The 21270-nt window shown below is 36.8% G+C and overlaps 1 protein-coding gene across 2 annotated transcripts; it reads left to right on the top strand.

The window, feature by feature from the left end:
- The first annotated feature begins 301 nt into the window (after positions 1 to 301).
- On the top strand, positions 302 to 15426 carry key (NF-kappa-B essential modulator kenny). Of its 2 annotated transcripts, none has more exons than XM_034979557.2 (15): positions 302 to 477; positions 650 to 862; positions 2282 to 2524; positions 2832 to 3023; positions 3356 to 3466; positions 5039 to 5137; positions 5693 to 5818; positions 6002 to 6103; positions 6781 to 6917; positions 7556 to 7705; positions 8276 to 8366; positions 9639 to 9784; positions 10438 to 10549; positions 11392 to 11535; positions 14066 to 15426. In XM_034979557.2, the coding sequence occupies exons 2-15, from the start codon at positions 665 to 667 to the stop codon at positions 14153 to 14155; spliced, it is 1941 nt and encodes a 646-aa protein (XP_034835448.1). In that variant the 5' UTR covers positions 302 to 477; positions 650 to 664; the 3' UTR covers positions 14156 to 15426. The 2 variants fall into 2 exon arrangements, with proteins under 2 accessions (XP_034835448.1, XP_034835447.1); XM_034979556.2 differs by lacking the exon at positions 14066 to 15426 and adding an exon at positions 12022 to 14003.
- The last annotated feature ends 5844 nt before the right edge of the window (positions 15427 to 21270 follow it).

Here is a 21270-nt window from a genome sequence, read left to right as displayed (position 1 = left end):
ATGATAAAAGTTAAGAAAACTTTTAATAAATTAATTATGAAAATTAAGATAAGGAAAAGGCAAAGAATTTGTATGTATGGAAAAGGATATGGTTTTTTTCAACGCTTTTTTTATAGTGATTTTGTATGGATTTTTTTTAATATTTAGGACAACTGCAACTGTCAATACTATGTCAATGTCAGAGCATGAATTTTTTGCTCGAGTCAGCTGCTGTAAATGAGAGTTGTAGTCTGTGGTCACTCGTAGTGATTATATACTCTTTGTTCGTGCCACAGACCAATAACATAAAGTTCGTGCCGTGATTTCGATTTGGCATTTGCTTTCATAATAATTTTTTGTTGCTTTTCTCAATTTGCAAATAAGCGTTGTTTATAAAGCACTTGTAAAGTTTTGGCCGTATTGTGATTGTGAGATTAAAATAACTCCCAACTGTGACGCAAGTAAAAATCGTAAAAGATAGTTCACTCGCACTACAAAGTAAGTAAATGTTTGATTATAATTTATATCATCTTACTAATTGACCATTCGATAATTTTGAGTAGGCAAGGTACCAACATATCGTATTACCGCTTACCGCTTACATTACAAGATTCAGCATTTTGTGTTGCTATTCTAAGTAATCCTAAAGTTTATATTATTTTTCTTGTAGGTGTAATGTTTAAAAATGTCATCAAAAGCGGAAAATGATGATGACTCATTTATAATCATCCTTGGTACTTCCCCTGGAGCTAGTATGGATGTGGAGAAGTGCAATGGTGTCATGAATGGGGATTTGGATAAATCACAGATCGAGGATGCAATGAAAGACCTGTCTGTTGAAGCTAACATGGCTTTTAAGGCACAGTTTCAACTCGGTGATAGTGTAAGTATAATCTGATCTTGGTTGATACACTGCTGTATTATAGACCAGCTGATGCCTGCGACTTTGTCCGCGTGAATTTAGGTTTTTGAAAATCCCGTGGGAACTCTTTGATTTTTGAGACAAAAAGAAACCTATGTCACTCTTCAGGTCTTCACCTATAACCAGCAAAAAATCACATGAATCTGTTGCTCTATTGCAACGTGATTAAAGGACTAACCAATAAACCAACAAACAAACACACTTTCACATTTATAATATGGATAGCCTTGTCTCTAATATTATAAAACAAGTTCACCTACCCCACCTTACCTCTTCACCCCTTTTTACCTCTATGCCTCAGAGAAACACCACCAACTTCCTAACTCTGGTCTAGTACTGAGAATTCCTCAATAGAAAAACAATACCTGCACATTTTTACTTTATGATTGGGACCACTAATTGGATCATGTAGACCCAGACATCCTAAATTATCTCTATTGCTGGTTCTTCTCGGTAGAAACGGCACTCGGAACCAGTGGTAAATTAAAACTACCTGACTATTCATAAGTACTTGTAAAAAGTTTACATGAATAAAAAAAACATTCTATTCTATTCTATCAGAGCTCTAGCAAAAATATAATAGTATTCAATAGTGGAAAAATGTCAGGCAATCAGAAGAACTATGAATATTACATTAAATGAGGGGGGGACAGAAATTTTCATCTGTGTAAATAAGAATTCCTCAGAGTTTTTGAATAGATTAATTACTTAAGTCAATTCAGCCATAATCAGCATATCAGTAGTAAAATATGAAACAAGCAAAGTGCAATTACAGTGCACTATGGAAACATATCCATTGCAGTTATACATCCTAACATGAGGAACTATCCCAAATTAACTGGCTCATAGCATAGCTTAGAGCACCTCAGAGATGTAAGAGTTATCTATCATCTTTATAACAGGTCTAAGACAACAATACTATGTCAATAACAATACTAATATGTGTTGTTGTTGTATGCATGCTAAAAATCCACTTTATTGTTATTTCAAGAAAGCTCATATCACAAGATAATTCCAAATACATAACAAAAATTGCACTACTAGATGTAAAGTGTCGCTACTAGATGGCATTAACAGTCGCTTCAGTACTGAATGCATGTATACATGTTACAAATTTCAACACTTGTAGCAAGTGAACCGTGACCTAATGGTCAAGGCGTCGCGAACTATGCGTAGGTTCGAATCCTGCCAGTCCGCAATTTTTCATATGTATTTGGAATTATTTAGAGATTATTTGAAGTGTAGTTAAAACACTATAAAAATTATTAAACTCCTATCATTTGTGAATAAATGGGAAATGACCCTCAGCAATGATTCCTCATATATACCTAGCCTCTATAGCCTAGAGGCTACATGTATTGTATTATTATGATTTTCTAGCCCTCTCCAGCTAGCATGATGGTTGCAAGCACACTAATAACCGACGACAGAAGCACAGAGGAACTCCAGAAGCGATTCGGTGAACTATTAGACGAGAATGTAGTTCTCAAAGAGACACTAAAGCAGAACAATGACTCAATGAAGGAACAGTTCATGTTGATTGCATCCTGTCAAGAGGACATGCTCAGGACTCACAGACTGCATAAGGAAAAGTTTGAAGAGACGAGGGAACTGGTTGAAAGGGTGAGTGAGAGGTTCAATTTTTTACTGGAATAAAATGGAATGGAATGGAATGGAATGGAGCCTCTCATACTCAATGTATGTTTCACTCCAACACTGGAGCATCTTCAGTAGATATAGACTACAATGCACAACTGCAAAGTGTAAAGTGTATTACACCTTGCAAATACATTTTCCAGTTGTGAATTGTGGACAATACTAAGTGTGCTATAGCCTAAATTCTGAGAGGAGACCCATGCTCAGTAGTGTGTAGTAGCGATGGGTTGATAATGAAGATGATGATGAACTAATCCTCACAATCCTATTACAGCTTAGACAAGAAAACAAGCAGCTCAAGCTCGACTTATCCCATGTATCAGACAGCGAAATCCCCATCAACAGTGAAACAGGGGAGAGTAAGTCTGGTGCCTCGTCGGGAGTGGAGTTCGTCACTGCACCGGATGACGACACCATCGACAAACTCACAGCGCAGCTAGAACTGGTAGAGAAACAGAGGAGACAGGTAATTGTGTTTCTACTGAACACTAGATGGCGTTGCTCGTACTTCTATCTTGCTATAGAAGTTTCATGTGCTAGATATTGTTGGAATGATCAGTGCTGTGATCAAGAGATCCCAGGTTGAGAAACAGGTACTGCTACTAAGACGCATCCCGTGATCAGCGACATGCAGTTCATAGAGGCATAAAAATAGGTTAGGCTTAACTAATGTTTAGTGTTTACCCTGGCTTCGATCCCTGTGATAGTTGTATGATATTTTCGTATGAGTGCGCGTAGCGTCATCTAGTGTCAGTATGAGAAGATCGCGACAATCTAAAAATATCCCATGTTTTGCAGGTTATAGTGGAAAATGAAAAGTTGACCTGGCAGAAGGATTCGCTGGAGCACATAGTTGATGCTACGTCCAAAGAAAGGGATGATGCTAAAGAGAAATTAAAAAATGTGGAGGTATTGATTTATTTATAAATACTAAAGTAAATAAATGAGAATAATAGAATAGACGTAAGACCGCGGTTCGACTAACGAAATAATTATCGACTTACGGCCGAAATCAATAATCAACATGTCTCTCTCTATCTGATAGTATGTCTCTCTTGTCTTGACAAATTTTTGACAAAATAATTGATTGATTCATTCATTCATTCATAATATTATATAGAGGAAAAATTTGTTTGTTGTTTTGTTAATAATATTGTACGGGAGCGGTGTGCTGGCCCGACCGTACCAAAGGGGAGATCTCCCACCGAGCGGTTGGTTGTGCTCGGTAGCGCCAGCTGGGCCGACGGTTATGTCTTGAAACTTCTATATATAGTCCAGATTGCAGAAAACTCCGTTAGTGCGATTGCTATCGGCGGTACATTTGTTCGGGACTACGTCATCGATTGAACAGCGCCATCTAGTTTCTATTGTGGCAACCGCCACATCACTCCCCTCCGAGACGAACGCGTAGTGTGAAGCAGTGAAGAGAGGTGGCGCTGTAGCGTGAAGGCGTGTGAAGGAAGGGCAATGGCTGCTAACCAACCAGAGAAGCGGTAGACCAGGACGCTTGTAGCTGGTGATGGAGTGCAGGGCCATTGTGCCCCGAAGCTGTGGCTACATCCGTCTTACAGGCCTCGATGTGCTTGCTGTTGCTGCTTGTAGACTTGGAGTTTGGAGGAGACGTCGGCTTGCGGTGTGTGATCCAAAGGTGTTGCGGTGTATGCGATCACCCTTGATCACGTTGAGTGCGCAGTGCGGAGTGCGGCGGTGTGCGGTTGATCTTCGATGACGTCGGCTGTTCTAGTGTGCGATCACTCTTGTATCAACGTCGGCTGTTGTAGTGTGCGACCACTCTTGATCACGTCGGTTGTTGAGGTGTGCGACCATTCTTGATCACGTCGGGGTCACCAATGTACGGGAGCGGTGTGCAGGCTCGACCGTACCAAAGGGGAGATCTCCCACCGAGCGGTTGGTTGTGCTCGGTAGCGCCAGCTGGGCCGACGGTTATGTCTTGAAACTTCTATATATAGTCCAGATTGCAGAAAACTCCGTTAGTGCGATTGCTATCGGCGGTACATTTGTTCGGGACTACGTCATCGATTGAACAGCGCCATCTAGTTTCTATTGTGGCAACCGCCACAATATTCTTTCACCATTATAAAGCTATTTTATGCAAAAATAACATAGGCTATATAAATTACACCGCGGACGAAGCCGCGGGCGAAAGCTAGTATTAATAAAATAACAATGTTGCTAAGTAACTTATCGACACATTACAGATAGACAGATTATAATATTACTATTAACTAGCTTATGCTCGTAACTTCAACCGTGTGGACTACACAAATTTCAAACCCCTATTTCACCCCCTTAGGGGTTGAAATTTCAAAAATCCTATCTTAGCGGATGCCTACGTCATAATAGCTATCTGTACGCCAAATTTCAACCCGATCCGTCCAGTAGTTTAAGCTGTGTGTTGACAGATCAGTCAGTCAGTCACCTTTTCCTTTTATATATTTAGATTTCGTATCCTACTTTCAGTTGCTACTATCCAACAAGGAGAGTGACCATGCTCAAGAGTTACAGAAACTACACTTTATTATAAACGATCTCCAAGCTAAATTGAAATCTTTGAGCGCCGTAAGTGCATTCGCATATTTTTTTTTTAACTCGATAAAAGTTCAATCTCACCTGTTGGTAAGTGATGATGCAGTCTAAGATAGAAGCGGGCTAACCTGGAAGGGAATGGCAGTTTTTATTAAACCCACACCCCTTTGGTTTCAACGCGGCATAGTACCGGAACGCTAAATCGCTTGACGGCACGGTTTTGCCGGTAGGGTGGTAACTAGCCACAGCCGAAGCCTCCCACTAGACCAGACCAGAGATTTAGAAATTATAAAATTCAATCGAACCCGGGACCTCCCACTAATAAGACCACAGCGCTTACCACTGTGCCAGAGAGGTCGTCAGTCGTCTGTCTGTCAGCGAGCTGTATCTCGTGAACCATAATAGGTAGACAATTTAAATTTTCACAGAATGTACATTTCTATTGCCTCTATAACAACAAATAATAAAAATTTCAAAATTGTCGCCATGAAAATTTCAAAAACTACTAACTGTTATTTCTTTTGTGATGGTAAGGAACCATTCGTGTGCGAGTCCAACTCGCTCTTGACTGATTTTTATTACTTTTAGAATGTATCGTCCGAAGAAATATCCAAACGGGACGCATACATACAACAGTTGGAAACTAAGCTCTCCACTCATCAGAATGAACTCAAGAAGGCGCAAATTAAAATATTAGACTTGGAAAATATCAAGGTAAGTTTTCTATCAACCTTACAACAACTAATTTATCATTAAGTTATATGGACGATGGACAGTGATGGGTTGATCATGATGATGATGATGACATTTTTCGGGTCACGTGACCAAGTGAGCCTGGCCTGGTAGTATATGTATGTGTGTGTGTAAATAAAGATTCAAGGTGTGTATTTTTTGTAGTTGGAATTCACACAGCACAAGTCCGGCGTAGCGGAGACGACGAGGATGTACAAAGAGCAGATACAGGAGCTAAACAACAGGATAAAGGAAATGCAGACTGTTGTAAGTCATTTTTATCAAAATTAACTATTATTCTTTATTTTTAGGGTTCCGTACCTCAAAAGGAAAAACGGAACCCTTATAGGATCACTTTGTTGTCTGTCTGTCATGAAACCTACAGGGTACTTCCCGTTGACCTAGAATCAATTTGGCAGGTAGGTAAATCTTATAGCTGACATTTGGGGAAAAATCTGTGAATTTAGAGTTAGATCACACAAAAAAAATTAAATTGTGGTCATGAACTAATAATTAGTATTTTCAACTTTCGAAGTGAGTGACTATATCAAGTGGGGTATCATGGAAAGGTCTTCACCTGTACAATCTAAAACAGATTTTTATTTATTTTTATGCATCATAGTTTTTAAATTATCGTGCAAAATGTCGAAAAAATACGACTGTAGTACGGAACCCTCGTTGCGCGAGCCTGACTCGCACTTGGCCGGTTTTTGTGTTTAACATGCCTCCACTTACAAGAATAACATGAGATACATATGAGACCCTTCTACGGCGCGGCGGTTACGCACTTATCCGATCGGAGTCCGTCATTCTTACGTCATTTGACGTATATTTAAGTAAAAATATACCATCAGCTCGAAACTTCAGTCTAGTGCCGATGTCACTAAAATGGCGGCCACGCGCATTAGCAATTTGCGGGACTATTACATGAAGTTTCTCTGCAGGTGTTCCACCCAGTGCATTTCTCTATGAGCACGGAAGGCGACTCGCTGTCGGAATACGCGAGCCACGCGTCCAACGTCAAAGTGTATGACAGAACACTCAAACATCTGTCCGAGTTTCTCACCAACTTGACTAATGGGTAAGTTGCTCTATACGACACAAAAGGGGGTTATGTATTTCACGAACCATTTTTTTCTCGCGTCATAGCTCAGTTTTATGTTTAAATTAGTTCACCCGTCAAAGCTTTACTCAAATTATCAAAAATCCTAAAATACACACTTTTTATTTTTGTCTGAAGCGAATGCTTATTTTATGATTTATGCTTAAGCGAATACTTCACACAAATTTTCATCCCATATTTAAGCCCCTCAGGACTCAGGAGTGGAATTTACAAACATTTAAAAAAAAAAACAGAAAAAAACGGGCCGAATTGAGAACCACCTCCTTTTTGGAAATAGGTTAAAAAATCGGAAACATGCATTTCTTCATTTTTAACCGATACTAATTTTCATTGATACTGTGTAACTTGTAAAATGACGGGATTTCATACAAATTTACATCCCCTATTTAACCCACTCTGGGATATAATTTCCAGAATCCTTCCTTAGTGAGTGTGTGTGTTATAAAAGGAACTTACTGTAAAAGTTTGTAACCCTAGCAGCTTATAGATAGATAGATAAATAAATAAAGATTTATCAGTCAGGACCAGCATATGTATCTATGGGCCTCCATATCCTTCACATTAATAATCGGAGATTTGATGAGTTACTTTTCCAGTTTATCAGATAGTCTGGTCCACACATTGGGAGTTATAGCAAGTTTATACGACTTCAAGTTGGAACGGTGTTCGGCGGACAGAGTCAAGTCGGGGCTGGCTGAAGTGAAGCAGATGATCGAGCGACAACACAGTGAGGCCTTGACTAACATGTAAGTCTATACAACTTCAATTTGGGGCTGTTCCCTCGAAACTCCAAAATTATTCCTTTAAGTCTAGATGAGGAAGGCAGAGGATCGTGTGGGGTGGCGCGTGCTTGGGAAGGTCTATGTCCACCAGTGGACGCAAACCGGCTGATTGATTAAAAAAAAAATATATCTTTATTTAACAAAAACACGTTATTTTGGCGTCGGTTACTAGTGGTCTCCACACTAGGTAAAACCTGTGACGTGGAGACCAAATTAAGAGATTGAAGTCTAGATTAATCATTCCATTAAAAAATTGCGGACTGCAACGCATTTTTGAAAGAAAGAAAGACTTTGCAACTTGATGGTCCAGTGTCATTTTGACAGCTTTATAGAACACTATTGTCCGTTCATCGCAACTTGACGCGTGACTTGATGTTGGCACCATTGCTTTGTTTCTTTATTCCTTTGTGATTTGCAATGGTGCCAACAAGTTACGATGAACAGACAATATTTTATTTTTCTTTGAAATATCCCTTCTGTAAGTAGTAATTTACATCATTAGTGGTCAAACAATAACGCAAAATAATATTTCAGAAGCCAAGTGCGAGGCACGCTGTCAATATTTGAAGGCATCTTCAAAGATTATACAGATCTACTGAAGAAATCTTTGACAAAACCAGAGCCTGTAAGTATGAATTTTCATTACATAATCATCATAAACCCATCTTCGCTACGCTGTGGCTCAGTCTGTAGTCAGTCAGTATTAATTGTTAGGGAAGTAAATAATTCCCGTTCCCGTGGGAACTTTGGGATAAAACTTATATAAAAACATTTTCTTATATAGAAATGCTACACTGTGGCAAAATTTGAAATCAATCGCAGTACTAACATGTAATGCGATTTCAAAAAATCCTTTGAGTACTTTTTGAATTTTTTTTTTTTTTTTTTTTTTTTTTTTTTTTTTTAAAGTAATCAACAGCGTAAATACATAATTATTATTTAAATTTAAATCTAGGTATAACAGAAGGCCAAAAGAGATTACTTAAAATTATAATTAAACTATTTTAACAGAATAGAGTTAGAATAAATGTAGGTATATACAATAATAAAATAAAATTACAACAGTGTGTGTATGATTGTATGTGTGTGTGTATGCGTGTGTGAGTGTGTGCTTATGAGTATGTGTGAGCGTGTGTGCATGTGTGTGTGTGTGTAAATGGGAGTGTATGATTGCATGCATATTTAGATGTTAGCTACTTTTTTTTTTTGTTTTACGATGATAGTTTCTTAATTCCTTTTTAAATTTATTGTTTGATAGGTAAAATAAGTCAAACTCAGCGAACTGACTGTTATAAGTACGTACCAAGCGTGGAATTATAGAATTTCGCGCATAATTTGAGTTAGATTTGGGAACATTTAGAAGGCGCGTGTGACGCGTTCTTAAAGGTTGAGCATTAAATGAAAAGGCTGAGAAAAGATTTACCGTTAAGAAGCAAGTTATTTATTAGCTTCGAACCACTCACCTTCGTTAGAGAATTGTTTACTTCGTCTAAAGTTTTTGATACCGATTAATTTTGAAACCCCTCTTTTTACGACTGATCTGGGGAATCCCGCTTTCCATTCACGTCTACCTCTTGTATTCTATTACTGAAGTAAGATCTCATCAACTCCAATGCTACCCCCCCTAATTCCGTTATGGTGTGATTTCCTGACTAACGTTTCATGTTCAGCACAGTCGAAAGCCTTAGATAAATCACATAAAATGCCGAGCGCATCACGTGACTCCTCCCAGGCTTTAACTCTTTAATTTTCTAGGACAAAAAATAGTCAAGGTCCACCCTCGTCCTATAACAAATTTTATCGAAATGGGTTAAACGGATGGACGGTGAAAAGCTAGCAGACAGACTCACACTTCAACATTTATGGCTTTTTTTTAAGTTACGTTATTTTTCAATAGAAACCTCAGTCGCAAAGCGTAGAGCAACTAACAGCCGCATTGGTCGCTCGAGGTCAAGAGTTACAAGCCTTGGAAGCTGAATTAGCCGTCCTCAAGAACTATAAGGACGACTGCGAGCTTTTGAAAGCGCAAGTCGACTTGTACAAGTAAGTAATCTAAGCCTAAAGAGCCAAAAAGAGCATAGAAACCTAAAGAGTGAGACCCAATTCGCACTTGACTGGTGTGATTTAATTATATTAAGTATTACCTACTGGTATTTTGAATCAGACCGTGTCCGAGAAAAAACTTTTGTTTTTTTTTGTTGCATCTAACCCAGCAATTTTGTAACAGTAGCGAGTTAAAACTTTCAGGATTCTATTCATCCATCTTAGCATACTTTGCTTGGTACCGACTAGAGGCATACCACCTGTAGGGCGATTGTCTAAAACCTGCATCAATCATTATTACAATCTCATTTGTTCTGATTGGCTGAATTTGTGCGATTCTTGTTGCAACAATGCATTGTGGCTAATAGTGAGCGAGCATTAACCAATCAGAGATGATTGCGATCGTGACATTGTAGCTGTCAAACAACCGCGGTAGGGCCACTGATGACAGTTGACTACCTGATTGATTTAGTAAAACCCGCATTTGAATTTGTGTGAATCTTGTTGCAACATTGGATTGTAGCCAATAGTGGGCGTGGTAAAAAAAACTTCCTCGCAGCTGCCACTTTCGAACAAAATTCATATATGGAACACATTCGAAAAACCCTGCTGTTCTCGCAAAACTACAAGTTCCTCACTACTCAATTTCTTAGGTGTGACTTCGACGCGGAGCGAGAGTCCCGACAGAAGATGGCGAGCGAGAAAGAGAACGCGCACACCGACCTGCGCACTGCGGAGCGCAAGATACAAGAACTCACTGCACAGGTAAACTATTACCTAATCATCCCCTATTTAACCCCTTTTATCACCATAAAGATAGCTCGCATCCCGGAGACTGGACATATGGTTCTTTTTATCCCGGAAAATAAAAGTTCCCATGGGATTTGGATCAAAGGTACAGAGATAGCTTGCAGAGTGCAGATACAGGCTATTTTTTTATCCAGGAAAATCAAATAGTTTCGACTGGATTTTAAAAAAAACATAAATTTGTAACGTGGGTGAAGTCGCAAGCATCTTCTAGTAGATTTATAAATCAGCCACTGCGCCAGGTTCAAGTTTGATTTTTCTTGACACCCTCTTTTATATTTTCTGGTACTTTTGTATTTTTTTAAATTATTTATTCGTACCAAAAATTACTAACAGTAAAAAGAAAAACCGGCCAAGTGCGAGTCAGGCTCGCGCAGCGAGGGTTCCGTACTATAGTCGTATTTTTTTCGACATTTTGCACGATAGTTCAAAAACTATGATGCATAAAAATAAATAAATATCTATGTTAGATTGTACAGGTGAAGACCTTTCATATGATACCCCACTTGATATAGTTATCTTACTTCGAAATTGAAAATACTAATTATTAGTTCATGACCACAATTTAATTTTTTTTTGTGTGATGTAACCACAAATTCACGGTTTTCAGATTTTTCCCCGAATGAGCTATAAGACCTACCTACCTGCCAAATTTCATGATTCTAGGTCAACGGGAAGTACCCTGTAGGTTTCTTGACAGACCGACAGACACACTAAATCCTGACTGGACATTTTCTTTTCCTCTCGTTCCAAGAAAAAGAATGTCTCTTCCAAGAATTGCTTGAAGTTTTATTTTTTAGTTGGAAGAAATCCGCATCCTTAGCCCGGGTCTTCATAAAAGCGTGACCACAAAAAAGGCGCCTTCACACCCTGCGACTCCCGCGCGTAGTTCGCGACCACCGCCCGCGACCACTGCCGCAGCCACCACGACCACAGGCAACATGGTGAGTCTAGCACAGTTCATTGGCAATACTCTGGCAGGCGTCGAATGTTGCCTACATTCGCCAAATTACAATTTTGCCAAATTTTTTTTTTTGATTAACTAAATATTTATACTTATTTTCATTTAAAAAAATTGTAAAAACTTATGAAAACAATCATTTAATTTTCATTCGCGTGGTGCAATACAATTACTGCCCACACCCGCGCGATTTTGTTTCGTTTTTTAACTTTTAAAAAGAGGTTTCATATCGCATTCAGAATTGAAAATAATAAATCGTGTACCTAAAACACCCAATTTATGTTAGTGTGTATTTTAAGAACCTCGTTACCAGTAAGAAACTGCCCAGCAATTTGTATTATTATCCTGTTAGAAATTGCTGGTGTGCGTACAGAAAAGATCTGATTGACTTTTTTTTTTTAATAATTAAGCGGTTTTCGAGCATGTGGGAGAAAAAGTATTTTTATTTACTGACGTATTTGTAAAAAAGGTGCGCAAAAAGAAGAAAATAGAGGTCAAACCCATAGAAGAACCTCCACCACATGAAACAACGCCGCCGCCGCTGCGTTTCGACTGCCCCGTGTGCGACCAGCCTTTCAAGAGCCTCATACTGTTACAGCAACACGTTGACTCTTGTTTACTGTAATGTTATGATTTAATTAACTTACTATACTCTATCCGTGGAAAGAAGTTAGTATAGTGTGTTACTCTCTGTTACGTAATCATGTTTTCAAAAAATATTCAAAATTCAATTCGAAAATGCTTTCAAATAACATTCGAAATTCAATAAGAAAACATAGTTGCGTTTGTGATTGGTTGGTGACTCAAAATATAGGATTACGTAACAAAGAGAGCGCTATACTAACTTTTTCCCCCGGATAGAGTATAATAAGTAAAAGAAAGAATTATCGGTGGTTTAGATATCGGTATCTCGCATTTGTTATTTAATTATGATAAAGATAGTTAAAAATAAAATAAAGGGAAAATAAAACAAAATATTTTTATTTGCTCGAATGTGGGTACTTACGAAAAAATACAATTATAGTACTACCACTTTTATAAGTTACCGATGTACCTGCGCAGAAATCTTAATTGCGAGTGGCGCGAACATTTCATCCGTCCGCTGTTGGTTGTTGCACGCGCCATGTTTTGTACGCACGAGTTAGCATCACGAGTCTCTGTTGTTCTTGTGTTTAAAATCTTAAAGTCAAGCAATAATGTCTGTTTTTCTTTGGTGTAAATTCGGTTTTAGTCCGGGAAGGACTGCCAATACGCACGATGAGTGCGTATTGTTTAAACTTAAATAAAAATGAATAAATAAATAAGATTAAAATGGTAGTACTGTACTTATAGTTGATCACTTACAATATATTATTTAGTTATGTGTATAAAATAAAACTTGTATTCTAATCTAAGTCCATTGTTGTGCGATAGATGTGTATTAGATTAGTGAAATAAATTATTAATATTGTTTTGCTATTTAATTATATATTTTTTGAGTACATGACTTATATTTCCTTAATCACTGCCGACTATAGCTAAAACCAGTTGGTTTTGTACCATTTTAAACAATATGTGCCGTGCCATCAATATCATTGGAATTTTTTTGGTCTTAGATTTTAATTTTTGATTAATTATTAAGTAACTATTGTAAAAAAACGAAATGTATATTCGGGTAAGCGTTTTTGGTAGTTTTGTGTTATGATGTTGTTTTCTTTATTTTCGTGTGTTTGTTATTGTGTTATTTAATTTGAACATGCTACGCCAATTTCCAAAAATCCATAACTGCCACATGAGCTAACCTATAAAGTATGGAGTACCTACGTATTTGTTAGTACTTAATTGTTTGAATTTTGTTGTGTGTGTGCATGAATGTATTGAAATATATTTTATGTGACTAAATACTACAAAAATACCCTAAATAACTAATAAAATAATATAATCAGTGTGATCTTTTGTTTCGTCACTCAACTCCAACATTTAAAAAATTGTAATTATAGTTCTAAAACAATGTTTCGATACTCGAAAACTTTTAGCGTTATGGTGATGTGTGTGAGAGAAACTTGTACTAAGCCTACAGTTCTTACAATACTGTAAGACAAAACATAAAAATATTTCCTTATAGCATAACAAAAATCTCTATCGTGTTGGGTGGTGGTCACACGTGTTTTCAATTCTATTGTAACTCCGTAACTGATACTTTGGGTCTGCCAATCACGGCAGAGGCCAGTGTCGTATGACATACAATATAAACCAATCAACGCTAATTTAATTGGTTGAAGTTACTGTTTGACAGACGTGACTGTGTGGCTTTTATTTTCTGTGAATTTTGAGAAATGTTGTTTCTATACTTTGTCGTTCAATGGCTCACAGCCATCAGATGACTGGCAATTTACTAAATAAGCGAGTTTTCTAAATCGTTTTTATGGTTTACATTTTATTTCCTCATAGTATGAAAGAGAAGAGTTGACGAAACAAATAGAGAAACACAGTAATTTGAATCTATAATAATGTTTTATTGTTTGTATTTCCAGGTATACAAATGTCCAAAGTGCATGAGGTTCTCAAGTGACCAGTACAAGGTGATGGAAGACCATTTCGACTTCTGTTTGGACGACTTTTGATTAACTCGTAAGTATGTCGATGTTTGCCTATATCACATTCAAATTCAAATGATTTATTCAAAATAGATAATAAATTACTCTTTTTGATGGTCATATGTTGGATTTGTAAGATATAGTGGTGATAATTATTACGCAAACTTAAAACTAAAGCTACGAGGGTTCCAAACGCGCCCAGGTCTGAGAAGAGCCCACAACAAACTCAGCCGGGTATTATTTTTATTATTGACTAGCTTATGCTCGTGACTTCGTCCGCGTGGACTACACAAATTTTAAACCCCTATTTCACCCTTTTAGGGGTTGAATTTTCAAAAATCCTTAGCGGATGCCAAATTTCAGCCCAATCCGTCCAGTAGTTTGAGCTGTGCGTTGATAGATCAGTCAGTCAGTCACCTTTTCCTTTTATATATTTAGATATAATTGTTGCACTAGATGCGGCGTGACTTTGACGCAGTTCGTTTCTACGAACATACATACATAAGTATATTAGATAAATAAATAATAAATAAAAATATTTTTTATTCAACTAAACTTTTACAAGTATTTTTGAATCGTCAGAGGCATCTACCACTGGTTCGGAATGCCTTTCCTACCGAGAAGAACCAGCATAAAACTCGGCGGTTGCTCTTTTCAAAGATTTGATATACAATATTATGCTATGTATAAGAAAAGTATTTGAGTAAGGTCAGACTAAAACTACCTATATACTCAAATATAAAATGCCGCATCTAGTGGAACATTTATATCGTTTAATAAACATAACTAATACAGTAGCCGGCAGGAAATATTATACATCTAACTTTAGAAAGAGGTTGTCTCTGTCACCTATGTGACATTTTGTCTGTCTCAACGACAGAAACAACGCTCTACCAAACCGCTATCTCTGTCTAAAGGTTGAAGTAAATAATAATTATGAATAATCCAAAGTTAACGTTTTAAAAAATTATTACGTATTAGAAAATTGTATTATACAAAGTAATCAAACTGTATATGATGTATGATATAGTCCGTACAAAATGACTCCTCACGCACCATTTTAACTCTGGGTCAACGGTCATGTCAAAAGTATGATTCACCTTTAAAATAAGGAGTAAAATCGTACTTTTCATATGAAATTTGACAAAAAAAGTTAAAATGGCGCGTGAGGAGTTAAATTTTACACGTTATATCTATATTTTGGGCGTTATATTTATAGTATTGAAATTCCTTTTAGTACATGTGATACGTATAAGAATCTGAACAAGACATTATCAAAATTATGAGATTGGGTTGATATTTATGATTAGGAGGTGGATCGCCCAATAAATTCAATCTTGATAAATACATAAAATATAATTTATTATTTTAACAGAAAGACATTACTTTTTCCAACGATAACGACAACTCATAAGTGACAGACTTACAAATATAGAACGCTATTTTTATTCTTTCTTCACTTTAGATGTAATGAGTTTACATACGAGTTCATATCACGTTCTAATACGCGCCCTTAAACCATTACATCGCAAACAACATAGTGTGCCCGTAACTTATTACAGTGTAATATAAACACGCCCTTACATCGCGCCCTTAACCTATGACATTGTAATATAAACACGCCTTTACAATTTTCTATCAATCAATAAGATTAAATAAAACTCTAGAAAATATTTGATTATAAAAATAAAATAACTATAAACTAGTTCTTCGGCAAACACACAATATTCCTATTAGGTACAATATTATGCCCTATGCCCCCTTAATCAAATATCTTCTTCTTCAGACATAATTCTGATAAAACATGTTTCATTTTAGGACCATGTAAACTTTTTGTTAAAATATCTGCAATGGCATTACATATACAATTATTTACATCTGGTTCCTTACGTGATCTAAGATTATAACGTGGTTCAACCCTTTCCACAACGTTTTTGGTCTCGTCTTGCATATCAACCATTTCTTCATTGTTTTCAGTTTCATTGTTATTATCAACTGTCTCAACAATGGTATCAACTTTATCGTCCTTATTATCATCCTCTTTAGGATTCTCTCTTGGCACAGACTCTTTTTGTCCCTCGTCCAGATATATAGGAACAACTGTGTCCTTTGTTACTATATTATCGCTATCACCAGGAAAAGTATTCTCTAAAAATTTAACATCTCTATATACATGAACGGTACTCGTCTTTGGATCCATCAACCGATAACCCTTAGTGTTATTAGGATATCCAACAAAAATCGTAGGTACTGTTTTACTATCCAATTTTTGTCTCTTTTGTTTCGGTTTCAATCCATAAGCTAAACAACCGAACACCTTAAGATGACTTAGATCAACTTTCTTTCCTGTCCATAACTCTTCCGGAACACCATCTGTTACAGCCTTAGTAGGACTTCTATTTTTTAAATATACAACAGTATTTACAGCTTCCGCCCAATACTTCTTATTTAAATTAGCTTCGCATAATAATGCTCTTGCCTTTTCTATAATCGACCTATTTGCCCTCTCAGCAACACCATTTTGCTCAGGTGTGTACGGGACCGTCGTCTGGTGCTTAATACCTTCAGACTTTAAAAATTTATCAAATAATCGATTACAGTACTCAGACCCATTGTCAGTCCTCAAACATTTAATTGATTTGTTCATCTCTTTCTCTACTTCCGCCTTATATTCGCGAAATTTCTCAAAAGTTTGACTTTTATGCCGCAGAAAATATACATGTGTTTTCCGAGTAAAGTCATCGATAAACAGTAACATGTATCTCGAACCACCGAACGACGGCTCTTCCATCGGACCGCAAATATCGCTATGCACTATTTCCAAGATATCCCGTGCTCTAGTACCTTTGTTCTTAAAAGGACTCTTACACGTCTTGCCTTCAATGCATGGTATACATGGTTCGATCAAATCGTTTTGTTTAAATTCAATTCCATTCACTAGGTTTTTTAACTTATCCATATATTTTTTACTCAAATGTGCTAACCTTCTATGCCAAAGATTCGATAAATTTTGACTTGACAATGTCACGTTCAATGACAAGTTTTGATTTTCTTTTAATTCGAAAATTCCACCAACATCCTGACATTTGACAATTTGTTTATCCTCTTTCGTTATGATACAACCTTTTTTGTTAAAATTCACAACATAATCTTTTTCAGCTAGCTTGCTCACAGAGATTAAATTCATGGACAATTCGGGAACATGCAAAACATTATCCAATGCAAGTTCTGTATTTGCATTAATCTTAACATTAGCACTCCCTTTACCTTGGATTGATAATTCTTCCCCATTTGCCACTCTTATTTTCTTATCCGCCTGCTTTTGATAATTGGATAAATTATTTAAATCGTGGGTCATATGGTTTGAACATCCACTGTCAATGTACCAACTCTTCGTCTTTAATGGCTTCTTGTCTACAGTAGTCATGCAAATCGACGCAAAATTATTTACAGTTCTAATTTGCTTCTTTTCATTGCATTCTGATGCTTTATGGCCTGGTTCATGACACTTAAAACATTTAAAAACTTTCGACTTATTTACTTTCGAACATCTATTCGATTTCGATTTTTGGGAAATCGTGCCCGATTTGTTTGCCATCAAAACATTCGACGATGTATTTCCACTTGACTCATCCCGTTGTCTATTTGCCTCTTGTATCAATTTAGTTTTAATTTGCTCAAGAGTCAGTTTTTGTCCACTGTTGTCTACAGCCATAATAAGGGGATTATATACTTCACTCAACCCGCTCAGCATAATAGACACTATCCAGTCATCATCAATTGGAGCATCGATATCATACAACTGATTAGACAAAAACATTATTTCCGAGATGTACTTCTCCATAGACTCGAAGTTCTCAAGTTTACATTGCCAGAGTTTCCGTTGTAACGTAATACGTCTTCCCCATCCCTTGTCTTCATAAGCTTTACATAGGCAATCCCAGACCTCTTTTGCAGTCCTTGCTCTATAAACATGCGTGAAGCAATCGGGTTCAAGTAAAAGACAAAGTGTTGCTCTTACTTTTGTGTCCACTTCTATCAGGTTTTCTTTCGTTTGTGTACTCGTTTGACCTTCATTCGCTACGACCCACCACCAGCCTTTCAATTCAAGATAGTTCTTTACCTTAAATTTCCAATAGGCAAAGTTTTCTGAGCCTCGCAACTTTTCTATGTGGCCGCACAAACCTGAATTAGACTCATATATTTCTACCATGATTGAATTTTCAGAGCTTCTAGTTTTAGATGTGAAGGCCCATAACCTATTTATGATCAGGAGGTGGATCGCCCAATAAATTCAATCTTGATAAATACATAAATATAATTTATTATTTTAACAGAAAGACATTACTTTTTCCAACGATAACGACAACTCATAAGTGACAGACTTACAAATATAGAACGCTATTTTTATTCTTTCTTCACTTTAGATGTAATGAGTTTACATACGAGTTCATATCACGTTCTAATAGTTGATAGGTATACATACCTAAAATTGCGTAATGTATTCATTAAATTTTATTTTATTTCTGATTCTGATGTCTCTCTAAACTAAATGAGACACACTAACTCATCTTTTTCTTTTTAATAATGCTTAAAAAGGGCGGAAAATTAATTTAAAAATTATATATTCTAAATTTTAGTGCTAATCTACTTTGAACATTATGCTCAGGAGTCAGGACTAGCATATCTAAAGTCACGAGGTTAGATAGTTTTTAGTTTGTCTGTCCTTCTGTAATTACATTGGTAAGAAAAAGAAGCGAATACTCTAAAATTTAGTTTCCATCAGAATCAGTAATAATATGTAGCTATTTTATATAAGTAAGTATTTTAAGAAATATGTACCATAAAATAATTTGACTGTAGTGCCATTTCTTAGGCTAAAATGTATAGATCGTACTTTGACTTAGCTCAGACTTTACTAGAGTTTAAACGCGATAGATTTATGTGAAAGACATAAATCCAGATTTATGTCCTTATTATGACTTAAGTTTGAGCAAAGTCAAAGTTCGTTCTACAGATCACAGCCTCAGTGTTCCATTTCTATTCCAAAAGACATAACAAAAAAGAGATGTTTATTTATACATTGTATCAATAAGTCTAGAAAAAAAATTATTTAGAGATAATTTTTCGTTGAGTGCTCATACTCAAATCACAATCAAATCAAATTATAAGTCAATCAAAGTTTAAGTGTACTTTTTTGGCAATTAGATTCAAGATAGTCATTGCTTTAATAGCTTTAAACTTTTTGTTTATTTCTCACTTTTTACGAAAGCGCGTAAGAAAAGCGTCAGCGGTTACGCACTCGTTCGATTCGAGTCCGTGAAGATACGGATATAAAAAACTCGGATATTGCTTACGCACTAATCCTATCTCTGATCCAAATCTAAGCTATTCAGTAGACATCTTTGACATATCTACGTCATATGTCCGATTTAAATCCGAGGCACATCAGAGATATTCTCACGGATGACGTAGAGAAAACGAATGACGGAAGCCGGACGTAGTGCGTAAGCTACCATACAAATAGTTTTATGACTACTTCGGAACGTATTTTGACGGATCGGATGAGTGCGTGATCGCTCTAAGTGTTCAGTTGACGACCGGTACGAAACGTCACATGTGCGACAAGGCTCTTGGCGGGTGGCGAAAATCGGAACTAACGTTGCCGACAAGTGTCCGCTTTGTTCTTGTTTGAATAATCTAAGGCCTTTGTTCTCCAACAGCGCCCCCCTGTCAATGTCATTGAAGTGCCAAAAGAGCCTTGTCGCACTGTTCACGACAGTTCGGAAACTTTTTTTTGTTTAAATTTCGTGGGAAATGTTTGATTTTCTGGGATCTGTTTCCCCATGATGCAAGCTATGCCCTTTCGTAAAGATCAATTCAGAGAGAGATTGTTTCAGAGGTCTTTTACCAGTCGTCTACTATGGCGTCATTCCAATGTCTTCATTCTATTTAGCGTCATCATTTTAAAAAATTTAATGTTCTATATGTATTTAAGTTTCAAGAAAATTTGATTTATTTGAATTCAGTGTGATTCAAAAGACTCTGTTCCTAACTGTAGTACGTAAGTTTTATTATAGATGTTTTTGTTTTTAAACACAATGAACTGTATACCCACCAATGGTGCTTGCATAGTATGGTTATACACAAATCTCTCAACATAATTAAATTTACATTTCTGAACGTGCGTTTCCACTGACGCGGAGCTGGGCGGAGTGGAGCGGAGCGGACCGTGAATTGGACAATCACACAGTGTCCACTGTTGCTGAGTGGGGGTTTTGAGCACTGTGATTGGCCATTTCATGGTCGGCTCCGCTCCACTCCGCCTAGTTCCGCGTCAGTGGAAACGCACGTTCAGAAATGTAAATTTAATTAAGTTTAGAGATTTGTGTGAGAGATATAGCTCTGTCTCGTTTTAACTCTGACTTAAGTCTATGCAAAGTCAGAGTGCGCTCTATAGATTTCACCCTTAGAGTTAAAACGAGACAAATTTATGTCTCATTTTAACTGTATCTTTAGTCCGAGCAAAGTTAAAGCAACCTAAAAATATCGAGATCCTTTTTTGCCGAGAACTTCGAGAAAATAATCGAAATATATAATAGTCTTGAAGTTTTGATAACCATAAACGCACCAATTTGTCATAGCAATATAACAGTTCGGAATAGGCAAGTAAATCAGCGGCTATGTAGTTATAATAACACGTATTTTTTAATGATTTACCGTTTTTGTTTACAAGACAACTTAGTTTCAATAGCCCAACGGTTGAGGGAGCGGACTGAATTCTGAAAGGTCGGTGGTTCAAACCCCACCCGTTGCACTATTGTCGTACCTACTCCTAGCACAAGCTTTACGCTTAGTTGGAGGGGGGAAAGGAGAACATTAGTCGTGATAAACATGACTAATATTCTTTAAAAAAAATTATTAATGCATCCATTTATCATGACTATAGCTGTGGCGCCTGCTTTACTTTCGTTTCTGAACTGTATAGTTGCTAAACTGTGCTATTGCTATTGTGCATAAATGAATAAATAGCACAAATAATTCGAAAAAAATGGTAGACACGAATTTTTTAATTCATATTAGTTCATAGTTCATTTTTGTGTTACTGCATTCTATTTTTTTGTATCGTTACCGTAATAAAG

Source organism: Maniola hyperantus, chromosome 20 (genome assembly GCF_902806685.2).
Source record: "Maniola hyperantus chromosome 20, iAphHyp1.2, whole genome shotgun sequence".
In the NCBI taxonomy this organism is placed as follows: domain Eukaryota; kingdom Metazoa; phylum Arthropoda; class Insecta; order Lepidoptera; family Nymphalidae; genus Maniola; species Maniola hyperantus.
The sequence above is the reverse complement of the archived record's forward strand: the minus strand, read 5'-3'. Positions and strand labels throughout refer to the sequence as shown.

What these genes read in the sequence shown, in the direction of transcription:
- key (XM_034979556.2), top strand. Translation starts at nt 665, where the DNA reads ATGTCATCAAAAGCGGAAAATGATGATGACTCATTTATAATCATCCTT. An exon ending in CGAGGGAACTGGTTGAAAGG is followed by an intron (nt 2,525 to 2,831) that starts GTGAGTGAGAGG and finishes ATCCTATTACAG; the next exon opens with CTTAGACAAGAAAACAAGCA. An exon ending in TACAAGAACTCACTGCACAG is followed by an intron (nt 10,550 to 11,391) that starts GTAAACTATTAC and finishes TTTATTTTTTAG; the next exon opens with TTGGAAGAAATCCGCATCCT.